At 34.9% G+C, this 13,851-nt stretch overlaps 1 protein-coding gene across 1 annotated transcript; it reads right to left on the reverse strand.

Moving 5' to 3' along the window:
• Positions 1-3,423: 3,423 nt before the first annotated feature.
• vopp1b (VOPP1 WW domain binding protein b) lies at positions 3,424-12,574 on the reverse strand. The gene is made up of 5 exons (XM_062021966.1): positions 12,252-12,574; positions 10,038-10,096; positions 8,866-8,943; positions 3,952-4,085; positions 3,424-3,873 (listed from the first exon to the last, which is right to left on the reverse strand). The coding sequence occupies exons 1-5, from the start codon at positions 12,294-12,296 to the stop codon at positions 3,668-3,670; spliced, it is 522 nt and encodes a 173-aa protein (XP_061877950.1). The 5' UTR covers positions 12,297-12,574; the 3' UTR covers positions 3,424-3,667.
• Positions 12,575-13,851: the final 1,277 nt, after the last annotated feature.

A 13,851-nucleotide genomic window follows, 5' to 3' on the forward strand; every position in this document is an offset into this window, starting at 1 on the left:
TGGTATGTTAACGTAACATATTATGGTAAGAGTCATTCAAATAACTATAACATATAGAACATGCTATACGTTTACCAAACAATCTGTCACTCCTAATCGCTAAATCCCATGAAATCTTATACGTCTAGTCTCTTACGTGAATGAGCTAAATAATATTATTTGATATTTTACGGTAATGTGTTAATCATTTCACACATAAGTCGCTCTTGAGTATAAGTCGCACCCCCGGCCAAACTATGAAAAAAAACTGCGACTTATAGTCTGAAAAATACGGTCATTATTTTATTTGTAGTAGTTTATTGACGTTTGTCAATTCTGCCTTCATCTTATCCACTCGTCTTAGTTTATGTATTTCACCGTGAAGACCGAGTTAATAAATTTAACCACAGGCTTTCAAGCTTCGCCTCGGCGCCTGACACATGCTGTTAGCATGCTAATATTAGCATGGCTTGCTAACAGCAAATGTAACTGATGCGCACGGATGAAAAAGTTAGTGCGCCGACGTTAGCATTCTTACAGGCAAACAGTTAGCATGATCAATAATAATATGACTCTGAGGTATACACTGGCAAAATTGGCTAAAAAAAAAGTTAGCACGCTAATGCATACTTGCCAACCTTGAGACCTTCGATACCGGGAGGTGGGGGGGTAAGGCGGGGGGTGCGTGGTTGGGAGCGGGGGCGTGGTTGGGGCGGGGGGCGTGGTTAAGAGGGGAGTATATTTACAGCTAGAATTCACCAACTCAAGTATTTCATATATATATATATATATATATATATATATATATATATATATATATATATATATATATATATATATATATATATATATAACCCTAACCCTCGCAAAAATGACTAATGATCTATTGCTAACGATGGATTCTGATGCTTCATCTATGTTGCTGCTTCTTGATCTTAGCGCCGCTTTCGATACTGTTGATCATAATATTTTATTAGAGCGTATCAAAACGCGTATTGGGATGACAGACTTAGCCTTGTCTTGGTTTAACTCTTATCTTACTGACAGGATGCAGTGTGTCTCCCATAACAATGTGACCTCGGACTATGTTAAGGTAACGTGCGGAGTTCCCCAGGGTTCGGTTCTTGGCCCTGCACTCTTTAGTATTTACATGCTGCCGCTAGGTGACATCATACGCAAATACGGTGTTAGCTTTCACTGTTATGCTGATGACACCCAACTCTACATGCCCCTAAAGCTGACCAACACGCTGGATTGTAGTCAGCTGGAGGCGTGTCTTAATGAAATTAAACAATGGATGTCCGCTAACTTTTTGCAACTCAACGCTAAGAAAACGGAAATGCTGATTATCGGTCCTGCTCAACACCGACATCTATTTAATAATACCACCTTAACATTTGACAACCAAACAATTAAACAAGGCGACTCGGTAAAGAATCTGGGTATTATCTTCGACCCAACTCTCTCGTTTGAGTCACACATTAAGAGTGTTACTAAAACGGCCTTCTTTCATCTCCGTAATATCGCTAAAATTTGTTCCATTTTGTCCACTAGCGATGCTGAGATCATTATCCATGCGTTCGTTACATCTCGTCTCGATTACTGTAACGTTTTATTTTCGGGCCTCCCTATGTCTAGCATTAAAAGATTACAGATGGTACAAAATGCGGCTGCTAGACTTTTGACAAAAACAAGAAAGTTTGATCATATTACGCCTATACTGGCTCACTTGCACTGGCTTCCTGTGCACCTAAGATGCGACTTTAAGGTTTTACTACTTACGTATAAAATACTACACGGTCAAGCTCCTGCCTATCTTGACGATTGTATTGTACCATATGTCCCGGCAAGAAATCTGCGTTCAAAGAACTCCGGCTTATTAGTGATTCCCAGAGCCCAAAAAAAGTCTGCGGGCTATAGAGCGTTTTCTATTCGGGCTCCAATACTATGGAATGCCCTCCCGGTAAAAGTTAGAGATGCTACCTCAGTAGAAGCATTTAAGTCTCATCTTAAAACTCATTTGTATACTCTAGCCTTTAAATAGACTCCCTTTTTAGACCAGTTGATCTGCCGTTTCTTTTCTTTTCTTTTCTACTCTGCTCCCAACCCGGGGTGGACCGCTAGCCTGTTCATCAGATGGGGACATCTCTACGCTGCTGACCCGTCTCCACTCGGGATGGTTCCTGCTGGCCCCACCATGGACTGGACTTTCGCTGATGTGTTGGACTTCCACAATATTATGTCAGACCCACTCGACATCCATTGCTTTCGGTCTCCCCTAGAGGGGGGGGGGGGGGGGGGGGGGGTTACCCACATATGCGGTCCTCTCCAAGGTTTCTCATAGTCATTCACATTGACGTCCCACTGGGGTGAGTTTTCCTTGCCCGTATGTGGGCTCTGTACCGAGGATGTCGTTGTGGCTTGTACAGCCCTTTGAGACACTTGTGATTTAGGGCTATATAAATAAACATTGATTGATTGATATACAGTATATATATATATATATATATATATATATATATATATATATATATATATATATATATATATATATATATATATATATATATATAAAAAAATATATATATATATATATAATGTATAAAATACTTGACTTTCAGTGAATTCTAGCTATATATATATATATATATATATATATATATATATATATATATATATATATATATATATATATTTTATTATATAAATAAATAAAAGAAATACTTGAATTTTAGTGTTCATTTATTTACACATATACACACACAACACTCACCTACTCATTGTTGTACTTGAAAGTACAATGCTTTGCAGCCAGAAGCTTCGCTCTCCGTTCATGAATGAGTATATCATTTCGGCCACCGTGTTCAATGGAGAAGTCTGTTCTACAAAATGTACAGGCAACATACACCTTCCCCTTCGAACTGTCCTGGATGAACTGAAATTCTTGTTTCCATTCGTTTTGGAACCTGCAAGCGTATTTCTTCATCTTGCTCGTCGACGGCGTCGCCATGTCTGTAACTTCCTCGTTCTTCTGCTTCGTCTCCTTGTTGTGTGCGCAGTTGTGCACTCTACTCTCTAAAAGCCGTAGATGTTATGACGTCATCGGGCAGGCAAGCTGTGTATATTGTGGGAAAGCGGACGTGAGAACAGGCTGTCCCCACTCAGGTCCGCATTGAGCTGGAGGGGGCGTGGCCTCCAGCTCCGGCTGAATTCCGGGAGTTTGTCGGGAGAATACCGGGAGTCTCCCGGTAAAACCGGGAGGGTTGGCAAGTATGCTAATGTTAGCATGCTAACTACCTTAAAACTATTGCTAGCCAAGATTCCTGCTAGCTAACGACTGCACAGTATTTCTTTTAGCAAGTATTTGCATGGTAATTGTGTATCGTACCGAAAGTTGTACACTCAAGTTATTCTCGCCCTGCAATTTTTTTCAAAAGAGCCAAATGATGTTGTACTTTTTATTCCACAATGATGTGATACATTGTGTACTTTCCACATGATTTATACATTGTGTACTTTTTAGATGATTGATGGTGACAGTGAAGTGTTGGGGTCAATAGAAATTCATCTTTGGTCGGAACAGAACAAAAAAAAAATGGTTGTTTGCTTTGTCGATTGTTCGTCTTTTCTGGAGGACAACAAACGTTATTTTTTGAGGCTATCATCCACAAAGTGTTTGTCGCAGACGTTACTTCTTGTCAGCGTTGTGGAAGATTTGTTCGTAGGACGGCGGCGGGTGGTTGCAGTACGAGGGCGGTGGCGGGTAGGGGGCCATCATCATGTGGGCGGAGCCAGTCTGCTGCAGGTAAGCGGGGTGTGTCGTGGTGAGCGAGGGGTCGGCACCCGCCACCCCGTTCACGCCGAAGCCCTGCATGTGTCCTGGCTGCTGGGAAACTACACACAGGACATCTTGTTTTTAATCCGCTTCTTTGATGTGTGACCATACTTTTGGTCTTTTGTGTGGTCCTTTACCTGGCGAGCTGGCAGGGTGTCTGGTGAAAGAAACGTTGAAGACGGGATCGTCGGTCAGTGAGGAGGAGTACATTCTTCTACGGACGAAGAAACCCACGCCGCAGCACAACAACACTGCCATCATCAACACCACCCTGACAAGCACAAGAATCCCACTTGACAACACCGGAGGAGACACAACTTGTTGAGAATGTGTGTGTGTGTGTGTGTGTGTGTGTGTGTGTGTGCGCCCTGATTATTTGGTAAAATCAGCATCACTGTGATCAGCACAATTCGCTAAGATTAGCATTGCGTGCTAAAATCAGCATAATTTGCTAAAATCAGCATTGTTTGCTAAAATCAACCTTATTTGCGAAAATCAGCATCACTATGATCAGCATAATTTGCTAAACTCAGCATATTTTGCGAAGATTAGCATTCTTTGCTAAAATCAGCATAGTTTGCTAAAATCAGCATTGTTTGCTAAAATCAAGCTTATTTGCGAAAATCAGCATAATTGGCTAAACATCATATTTTGCGAAGATTAGCATTGTTGGCTAAAATCAGCGTAATTTGCTGAGATCAGCATTGTTTGCTAAAATCAGTATCGCTATGATCAGCATAATTTGCTAAGATCAGCATCGCTATGATCAGAATAATTTTCTGAACTCGGCATAATTTGTAAAGATGATCATTGTTTGCCAATTCAGCATAATTTGCTGAGATCAGCATTATTTGCTAAAATCAGTATCGCTATGATCAGCATAATTTGCAAAAATCAGCATGATTTGCTAAGATTAACATCGTTCGCTAAAATCAGCATAATTTGCTAAGATTAGCATCGTTTGCTAAAATCAGCATAATTTGCTAAAATCAGCATTGTTTGCTAAGATCAACCTTATTTGCAAAAATCAGCATCATGATCAGCATAATTTGCTAAACTCAGCATATTTTGCTAATATTAGCTTTATTTGCTAAAATCAGTATCGCTATGATCAGCATAATTTGCTAAAATCAACATCACTATGATCAGCATAATTTGCTGAACTCTGCATAATTTGTTAAGAATAGCATTGTTTGCTAAAATCATCATTTGCAAAAATCAGCATCATTATGATCAGCATAATTTGCTAAACTCAGCATATTTTGCTAATATTAGCTTTATTTGCTAAAATCAGTATCGCTATGATCAGCATAATTTGCTAAAATCAACATCACAATGATCAGCATAATTTGCTGAACTCTGCATAATTTGTTAAGAATAGCATTGTTTGCTAAAATCATCATTTGCAAAAATCAGCATCACTATGATCAGCATAATTTGCAAAAATCAGCATGATTTGCTGAGATCAGCAATATTTGCTAAAATCAGTATTGCTATGGTCAGCATAATTTGAAAAAATCAGCATGATTGGCTAAGATTAACAGCTTGCTAAAATCAGCATCATTTGCTAAGATTAGCATCGTTTGCTAAAATCAGCATAATTTGCAAAGATCAACATTGTTTGCTAAAATCAACCGTATTTGCAAAAATCAGCATCACTGTGATCAGCATAATTTGCTAAACTGAGCATATTTTGCTAATATTAGCATTGTTTGCTAAAATCAGCATAATTTTCTGAGATCAGCATTATTTGTTAAAATCAGTATCGCTATGATCAGCATAATTTGCTAAAATCAGCATCGCTATGATCAGAATAATTTGCTGAACTCATCATAATTTGTAAAGATGATCATTGTTTGCCAAAATTAGCATAATTTGCTGAGATCAGCATTATTTGCTAAAATCAGTATCGCTATGATCAGCATAATTTGCAAAAATCAGCATGATTTTCTAAGATTAACATTGTTCGCTAAAATCAGCATAATTTGCTAAAATTAGCATCGTTTGCTAAAATCACCATAATTTGCTAAAATCAGCATTGTTTGCTAAAATCAATCTTATTTGCTAAGATCAGTATTGTTTTCTAAACTCGACCTTATTTGCTAAGATTAGCATCACAATGATCATCATAATTTGCTAAACTCAGCATAATGTGCTAAATTCAGCATAATTTGCTAAGATTAGTATTGTTTGCTAAAATCAACATAATTTGCTGAGATCAGCAATATTTGCTAAAATCAGTATCGCTATGATCAGCATAATTTGCAAAAATCAGCATGATTTTCTAAGATTAACATTGTTCTCTAAAATCAGCATAATTTGCTAAAATGATCATCGTTTGCTAAAATCACCATAATTTGCTAAAATCAGCATTGTTTGCTAAAATCAATCTTATTTGCTAAAATCAGTATTTTTTTCTAAACTCGACCTTATTTGCTAAAATTAGCATCACGATGATCAGCATAATTTGCTAAACTCAGCATAATGTGCTAAAATCAGCATAATTTGCTAAGATTAGTATTGTTTTCTAAAATCAACAGAATTTGCTGAGATCAGCAATATTTGCTAAAATCAGTATCGCTATGATCAGCATAATTTGCAAAAATCAGCGTGATTTGCTAAGATTAACATTGTTTGCTAAAATCAGCATAATTTGCTAAAATTAACATAGTTTGCTAAAATCACCATAATTTGCTAAAATCAGCATTGTTTGCTCAAATCAGTATTGTTTTCTAAACTCGACTTTATTTGCTAAGATTAGCATCACGATGATCAGCATAATTTGCTAAACTCAGCATAATGTGCTAAAATCAGCATAATTTTCTAAGATTAGCACTGTTTGCTAAAATCAACAGAATTTGCTGAGATCAGCATTATTTGCTAAAATCAGCAACGCTATGATCAGCATAATTTACTAAACTCAGCATAATGTGCTAAAATCAGCATGATTTGCTAAGATTACCATTGTTTGCTAAAATCAACAGAATTTGCTGAGATGAGCATTGTTTGCTAAAATCAGCATTGCTATGATCATCATAATTTACTAAACTCAGCATAATTTGCTAAAATCATCATCATTTGCTAATATTAGCATTGTTAGCTAAAATCAGCATAATTTGCTGAGATCAGCATTATTTGCTAAAATCTGCATAATTTGAAAAAAATCAGCATGATTTTCTAAGATTAACATTGTTTGCTAAAATCAGCATAATTTTCTAAAATTAGCATCGTTTGCTAAAATCACCATAATTTGCTAAAATCAGTATTGTTTGCTAAAATCAATCTTATTTGCTAAAATCAGTATTGTTTTCTAAACTCGACCTTATTTGCTAAGATTAGCATCACGATGATCAGCATAATTTGCTAAACTCAGCATAATGTGCTAAAATCAGCATAATTTGCTAAGATTAGTATTGTTTGCTAAAATCAACAGAATTTGCTGAGATCAGCAATATTTGCTAAAATCAGTATCGCTATGATCAGCATAATTTGCAAAAATCAGCATCATTTGCTAAGATTAACATTGTTCGCTAAAATCAGCATAATTTGCTAAAATTAACATCGTTTGCTAAAATCACCATAATTTGCTAAAGTCAGCATTGTTTGCTAAAATCAATCTTATTTGCTAAAATCAGTATTGTTTTCTAAACTCGACCTTATTTGCTAAGATTAGCATCACAATTATCAGCATAATTTGCTAAACTCAGCATAATGTGCTAAAATCAGCATCATTTGCTAAAATTAGCATTGTTTGCTAAAATCAACAGCATTTGCTGAGACCACCATTATTTGCTAAAATCAGTATCGCTATGATCAGCATAATTTGCTAAGATCAGCATTGCTATGATCAGCATAATTTGCTAAAATCAGCATCGCTATGATCAGCATAATTTACTAAAATCAGCATAATTTGCTAAAATCATCATAATTTGCTAATATTAGCATTGTTTGCTAAAATCAGCATAATTTGCTGAGATCAGCATTATTTGCTAAAATCAGTATCGCTATGATCAGCATAATTTGCAAAAATCAGCATGATTTGCTAAGATTAACATTGTTCGCTAAAATCAGCATAATTTGCTCAAATTAGCATCGTGTGGGGATAGGTTGATTGGCAATACTAAATTGGCTCTAGTGTGTGAATGTGAGTGTGAATGTTGTCTGTCTATCTGTGTTGGCCCTGTGATGAGGTGGCGACTTGTCCAGGGTGTACCCCACCTTCCGCCCGAATGCAGCTGAGATAGGCTCCAGCACCCCCCGCGACCCCAAAAGGGACAAGCGGTAGAAAATGGATGGATGGAGCATCGTTTGCTAAAATCACCATAATTTGCTAAAATCAGCATTGTTTGCTAAAATCAGCATTGTTTTCTAAAATCAACCTTATTTGCTAAGATTAGCATCACGGTGATCAGCATAATTTGCTAAACTCAGCATAATGTGCTAAAATCAGCATCGTTTGCTAAGATTAGCATTATTTGCTAAAATTAACAGAATTTGCTGAGATCAGCATTATTTGCTGAAATCAGTATCGCTACGATCATCATATTTTGCTATGATCATCATATCTTGCTATGATCAACATCGCTATGATCAGCATAATTTACTAAACTCAGCATAATTTGCTAAAATAATCATCATTTGCTAATATTAGCATTGTTTGCTAAAATCAGCATAATTTGCTCAAATCAGCATGATTTTCTGAGATTTGCATTGTTCGCTAAAATCAGCATAATTTGCTAAAATCAGCATAATCTGTAAAATTAGCATCGTTAGCTAAAATCAACATAATTTGCTAAAATCAGCATTGTTTGTGGAAAAATCATCCTAATTGGCTAAAATCAGCATCGCTATGATCAGCATCATTTGCTAAGGTCAGCATTATTTTCTATGATCAGCAATATTTGCAAAGGTCAGCAATATTCGCTAAGATCAGCAATATTCGCTATGATCACCAACGTTTGCCTTGTTCAGCATTATTTGCAAAGATAAGCAATATTTGCTCAAATTTGCAATATTTGCTAAATGGTGTGCTGTACTGCAGTAGTACTCACCACAAGTACCACAGTCTCTGGATGGACAACGCTCTCACACAGCACCGCATCCCACAGCAGTCTTCGTAAGACCGACATCTGACAAAGTACACATCAATTACTCATTCATTATACACATAAATACTTCATTCATTATACATGTACATACAGTATAAATACTTCATTCATTATACATACTTCATTCATTATACATGTACATACAGTATAAATACTTCATTCATTATACATATACATACTTCATTCATTATACATGTACATACTGTATAAATACTTCATTCATTATACATGTACATACTGTATAAATACTTCATTCATTATACATATACATACTGTTTAAATAATTAATTTATTATACATATAAATACTGTATAAATACTTCATTTATTATACACAAATACTGTACAAGTAATTTATTATGCATATACATACTGTATAAATACTTCATTCATTATACATATACATACTGTTTAAATAATTAATTAATTATACATATAAATACTGTATAAATACTTCATTTATTATACACAAATACTGTACAAATAACTTATTATGCATATACATACTGTATAAATACTTCATTCATTATACATATACATACTGTTTAAATAATTAATTAATTATACATATAAATACTGTATAATTACTTCATTTATTATAAATATAAATACTGTATAAATACTTCATTTATTATACACAAATACTGTACAAATAATTTATTATGCATATACATACTGTATAAATACTTCATTCATTATACATATACATACTGTTTAAATAATTCATTTATTATACATATACTGTATAAATACTTCATTTATTATACATATAAATACTTCATTTATTATACATATAAATACTGTACAAATAATTGATTATGCATATACATACTGTATAAATACTTCAACAAGAATTCTACTTCCAATTAAAGTAAACATGTTGTGGATGTTTTAGTTGCAAATAGGTTAACGTTAGTCCTGTTGTAGCATCATAAATGACTGTAATATATGCATCTTTTGCATATGCACACACACACACACACACACACACACACACACACACACACACACACACACACACACACACACACACACACACACACACACACACACACACACACACACACACACACACACACACACACACACACACGAGTACCTTCTGGTGGTACTTACATGAAGTATATTGGATATCCACCTTCAAAATACCAGCAGTACTTTTTAGCCTCTACTGCCTGTAAACGACAAAAGTGTAAATAAATAAAAATATCATAGAAAGGTATAACTATAAAAGGATGTGTTTTATCCTGAATGCACACCCTTTCAAGCGCTACACTTTACTGATGAACATTATAAAGCAACTGTAGTACTGTGGTAATGTAGTACTGCAGTACTGTAGTATACAGTGGGTTAATAGGACATACATTTAGGGATGGGTACCAAATTTGGTCGGGCATTGAGCCACGTAAAATCAAACGCTGCCATATTTTGAGACCTTTGCTGCACGCGTCCGGTTGCAGACTAAACACCGGCTCACGTAAGCAATCACTCCAGCAGCACTGAGAGCCAAACCCCATCTAAGTAGTGTCGGAATTTTCAACAGCATTGGTAGAAAAAAAACCGCTCAAATGTGAAATAAGGTTCCAGTCTTCCAAAATGCTAATTTACATTGGATTTGCCCGAGACAGGCTACTATTAGCATTAGCGATTTTACATGGCGATTTTCAACACCTCCAAATTTGGTAATGAAAAACTACAACTAAGAGGAATGTTTTAATCAAACAGCTGGCGTGTAATAAGCACAATATTTACAGTACAAACACTTTGTAGGGGCACAACATAACACATGCAGCTACTTCCTAGTTAGACAACACAGTACTGCCATCTAATGTCCAGGAAGTGCAACTGCAAATCCAAATTGCAAATGAGACTCAAATGGTATAAGAAAACAAAACTGGCCAGCACCGTTATAATAAATTCATTTTTACATCTTTGATTAAAAACACAATTTTATTATCAAATAATTAACATTTATTAACACACAAGTACCAAAAAACTGGTACCGGTTCAAATGTGAACAATGCCTGAGATGTAAAAAAGCAATTTCATAGCAAGCTTCTGTCAAACTGTTCTTATTTGGAACAAATCACCTCAAACAAATTTGCTGATTTAATAGAGCATGTCAAGAAATATTGTATATGTGCTGCCCTTTTTTTTCTTCTTTTTTTTTTGCTGCAGCTGTTATTGTACATGGTAATTGGGATTTGTTATATATTGTATATATTATATAAAAATTAGGGATGTCCGATAATGGCTTTTTGCCGATATCCGATATTCCGATATTGTCCAACTCTTTAATTACCGATACCGATAGCGACCGATACCGATATCAACCAATACTGATGTATACAGTCGTGGACATTAACACATTATTATGCTTAATTTGGACAACCAGGTATGGTGAAGATAAGGCACTTTAAAAAAAAATTAATAAAATAAAATAAGATAAATAAATTGAATAAAAAAGAAAGTGAAACAATATAAAAACAGTTACATAGAAACTAGTAATTAATGAAAATGAGTAAAATTAACTGTTAAAGGTTAGTACTATTAGTGGACCAGCAGCACGCACAATCATGTGTGCTCAAGGACTGTATTCCTTGCAGACTGTATTGATATATATAGATATATAATGTAGGAACCACAATATTAATAACAGAAAGAAACAACCCTTTTGTGTGAATGAGTGGGGGAGGGAGGTGTTTTGGGTTGGTGCACTAATTGTAAGTGTATCTTGTGTTTTTTATGTTGATTTAATAAGAAAAAATAAAAAAATAAAAATAAAAATAAAAAACCGATACCGATAATAAAAAAACGATACCGATAATTTCCGATATTACATTTTAACGCATTTATCGGACATCTCTAATAAAAATATAATATAATGCAATATATCAGTATATATTATATATATAATATGTAAATAATACATATATGTATTGTTACATTTTTAGTCTACTTTATACCTGCATTATCCTTTCCATCCTTACCCTTTCCATCCTTTGAAACTGAGCTACTGTGTGGAACAATTTCCCTTGTGGATCAATAAAGTTTGTCTAAGTCTAAGTATATAAATAAATACAGTACTGAATAATTCTACACTTGTTTTTGTTGTAAAACCGACCATTATGATCAAATGTGTTCATTTTGAACGGAATTTGGTGTGCAAAATGGGTTACTGTCTCTTTAAATAAACACAGATGGCATAAAGCCTATTCCTTGTTCAATAGAATAGGGAACAGATAATAACAAATCGAATATAACACATAATATTATTATTACTACTAATATTATAAATGTAAATATAAAGATATGATAGTGATGACTGACCTGTAAGAAGATGCAGATGATGAGAGGTGTGAGTGGATTGTTCATCTTGGCAGCTAAAAATAGCAAAAGGAAGGTCGGCGCTCCTTTACGTTCTTGGTGTAAACTGTAATGAATTATCTACGCGTCCATTTTCTACCCCGCTTGTTGCCGTCTTCATCACGACCTCAAAGACGCCAAGATCCCATCATCATCACACAAGATCACTTCCTAAAAGGATCACATCACAACAAAAGACAAGATCACTTCCTCTCGAGGCGCTTCCGAGAAAGATCACGTCCCAGCGAACGTCATCTCGTCCGGACGTGATTTCCTTTCTTCTTCTCCCTCAGGTTGCCAGCAGACGAGACGCATTTTAAGCGTGTTGCTGCCCTCTAGTCGCCCTTAGCGGGATTTGACGTGATCATTTTCAAAGCGTCGATTGTTTAAAAGAAATATTAAAATGCATAAAAATATTAGACCAAACATGTTGAAACAGAAAATAACCAAATATTAACAGTAAATGAACAAGTGTATTAATAATACATTTTTACAGCTCGTCCCTCATAATTTTGACAAAATAATAGAATAGCCCTAGCCATAGCCCGAGGGCACCAATGCGAGCGACGTGCCTACACGGCGGCCATCTTGGTGGGGGCCAAGTGCTCATTAAAGGAAATAGAATAGCGAATACAATAGAATAGAGTTTTATTTGTTATTATTACAGTGAACAGGTTTAAAGAACAACGAAATTGGAGCAGATCCCCTAAGGTGCATACACAATAATTTAGTAATATAATAGTAAAAAAAAGATTAAAAAAATAAGATATGTATGTATACATATGTATATATCCACACACATGCATATATCCATACATATGCATATATATACATATACACATATAACATTATTGCACATTATAGTACGAAAAAATAAAAAGACATGACACATGAGGACATGACGGACACATTGTGCTCACTCAGGCCTGTTTAATGCTACTATGGCTCTTGGGTAAAAACTGTTTTTTAGTCTATTGCATGTGTCTTGAACATAAACCCTAACGAGCTACGTTCTCATTGATCCTCATGCATTTCACTTTATTTGTCAACGTCAAATCGTATACAATATTATCATACACACGTTCAGATTTTTTCCCCTCAAAAAATATTATACATTTTTTGCTCAAATGAGCATGTGCCATCTTCCTTTTGATTGATTGATTGATTGATTGAGAAGTTTATTGACATCTAAAATAATTGAATCCATGTAATGCTTTGAAAAGGCAAATGGATGGCACAAAAAGCCAAAAGGCTGGTTTCCATTGTGGTTCATTAAATATTCATCACATTTGATACATTCAATAATAAAAGATATATAACCTGTAACATGTATATAAAAAATTATGTTAGAAAATGGATAAATGATGTACATATACACAGTATACATGTCAGGTGATTTGAAAAACAATATATACAAAAAATGGGGGCGGGAGGGTATATACACTATGTACATGACACTATGTACATGACTATGCACATGTTGACAAGTGTGAGTGTGCAAAACAGAATGAGAAAATATATATACACTATATCAATCAATCAATCAATGTTTATTTATATAGCC

This window comes from Entelurus aequoreus, linkage group LG15 (assembly GCF_033978785.1).
Source record: "Entelurus aequoreus isolate RoL-2023_Sb linkage group LG15, RoL_Eaeq_v1.1, whole genome shotgun sequence".
NCBI lineage: Eukaryota > Metazoa > Chordata > Actinopteri > Syngnathiformes > Syngnathidae > Entelurus > Entelurus aequoreus.

Excerpts from the sequence above, each read along its gene's own strand:
- vopp1b (XM_062021966.1), bottom strand. The coding sequence starts at position 12,296 with ATGAACAATCCACTCACACCTCTCATCATCTGCATCTTCTTACAG. Across the intron at positions 8,944-10,037 it reads GGATATCCAATATACTTCAT|ATGTCGGTCTTACGAAGACT; the intron begins GTAAGTACCACC and ends GTACTTTGTCAG. Across the intron at positions 3,874-3,951 it reads ACACCCTGCCAGCTCGCCAG|TTTCCCAGCAGCCAGGACAC; the intron begins GTAAAGGACCAC and ends TCCTGTGTGTAG.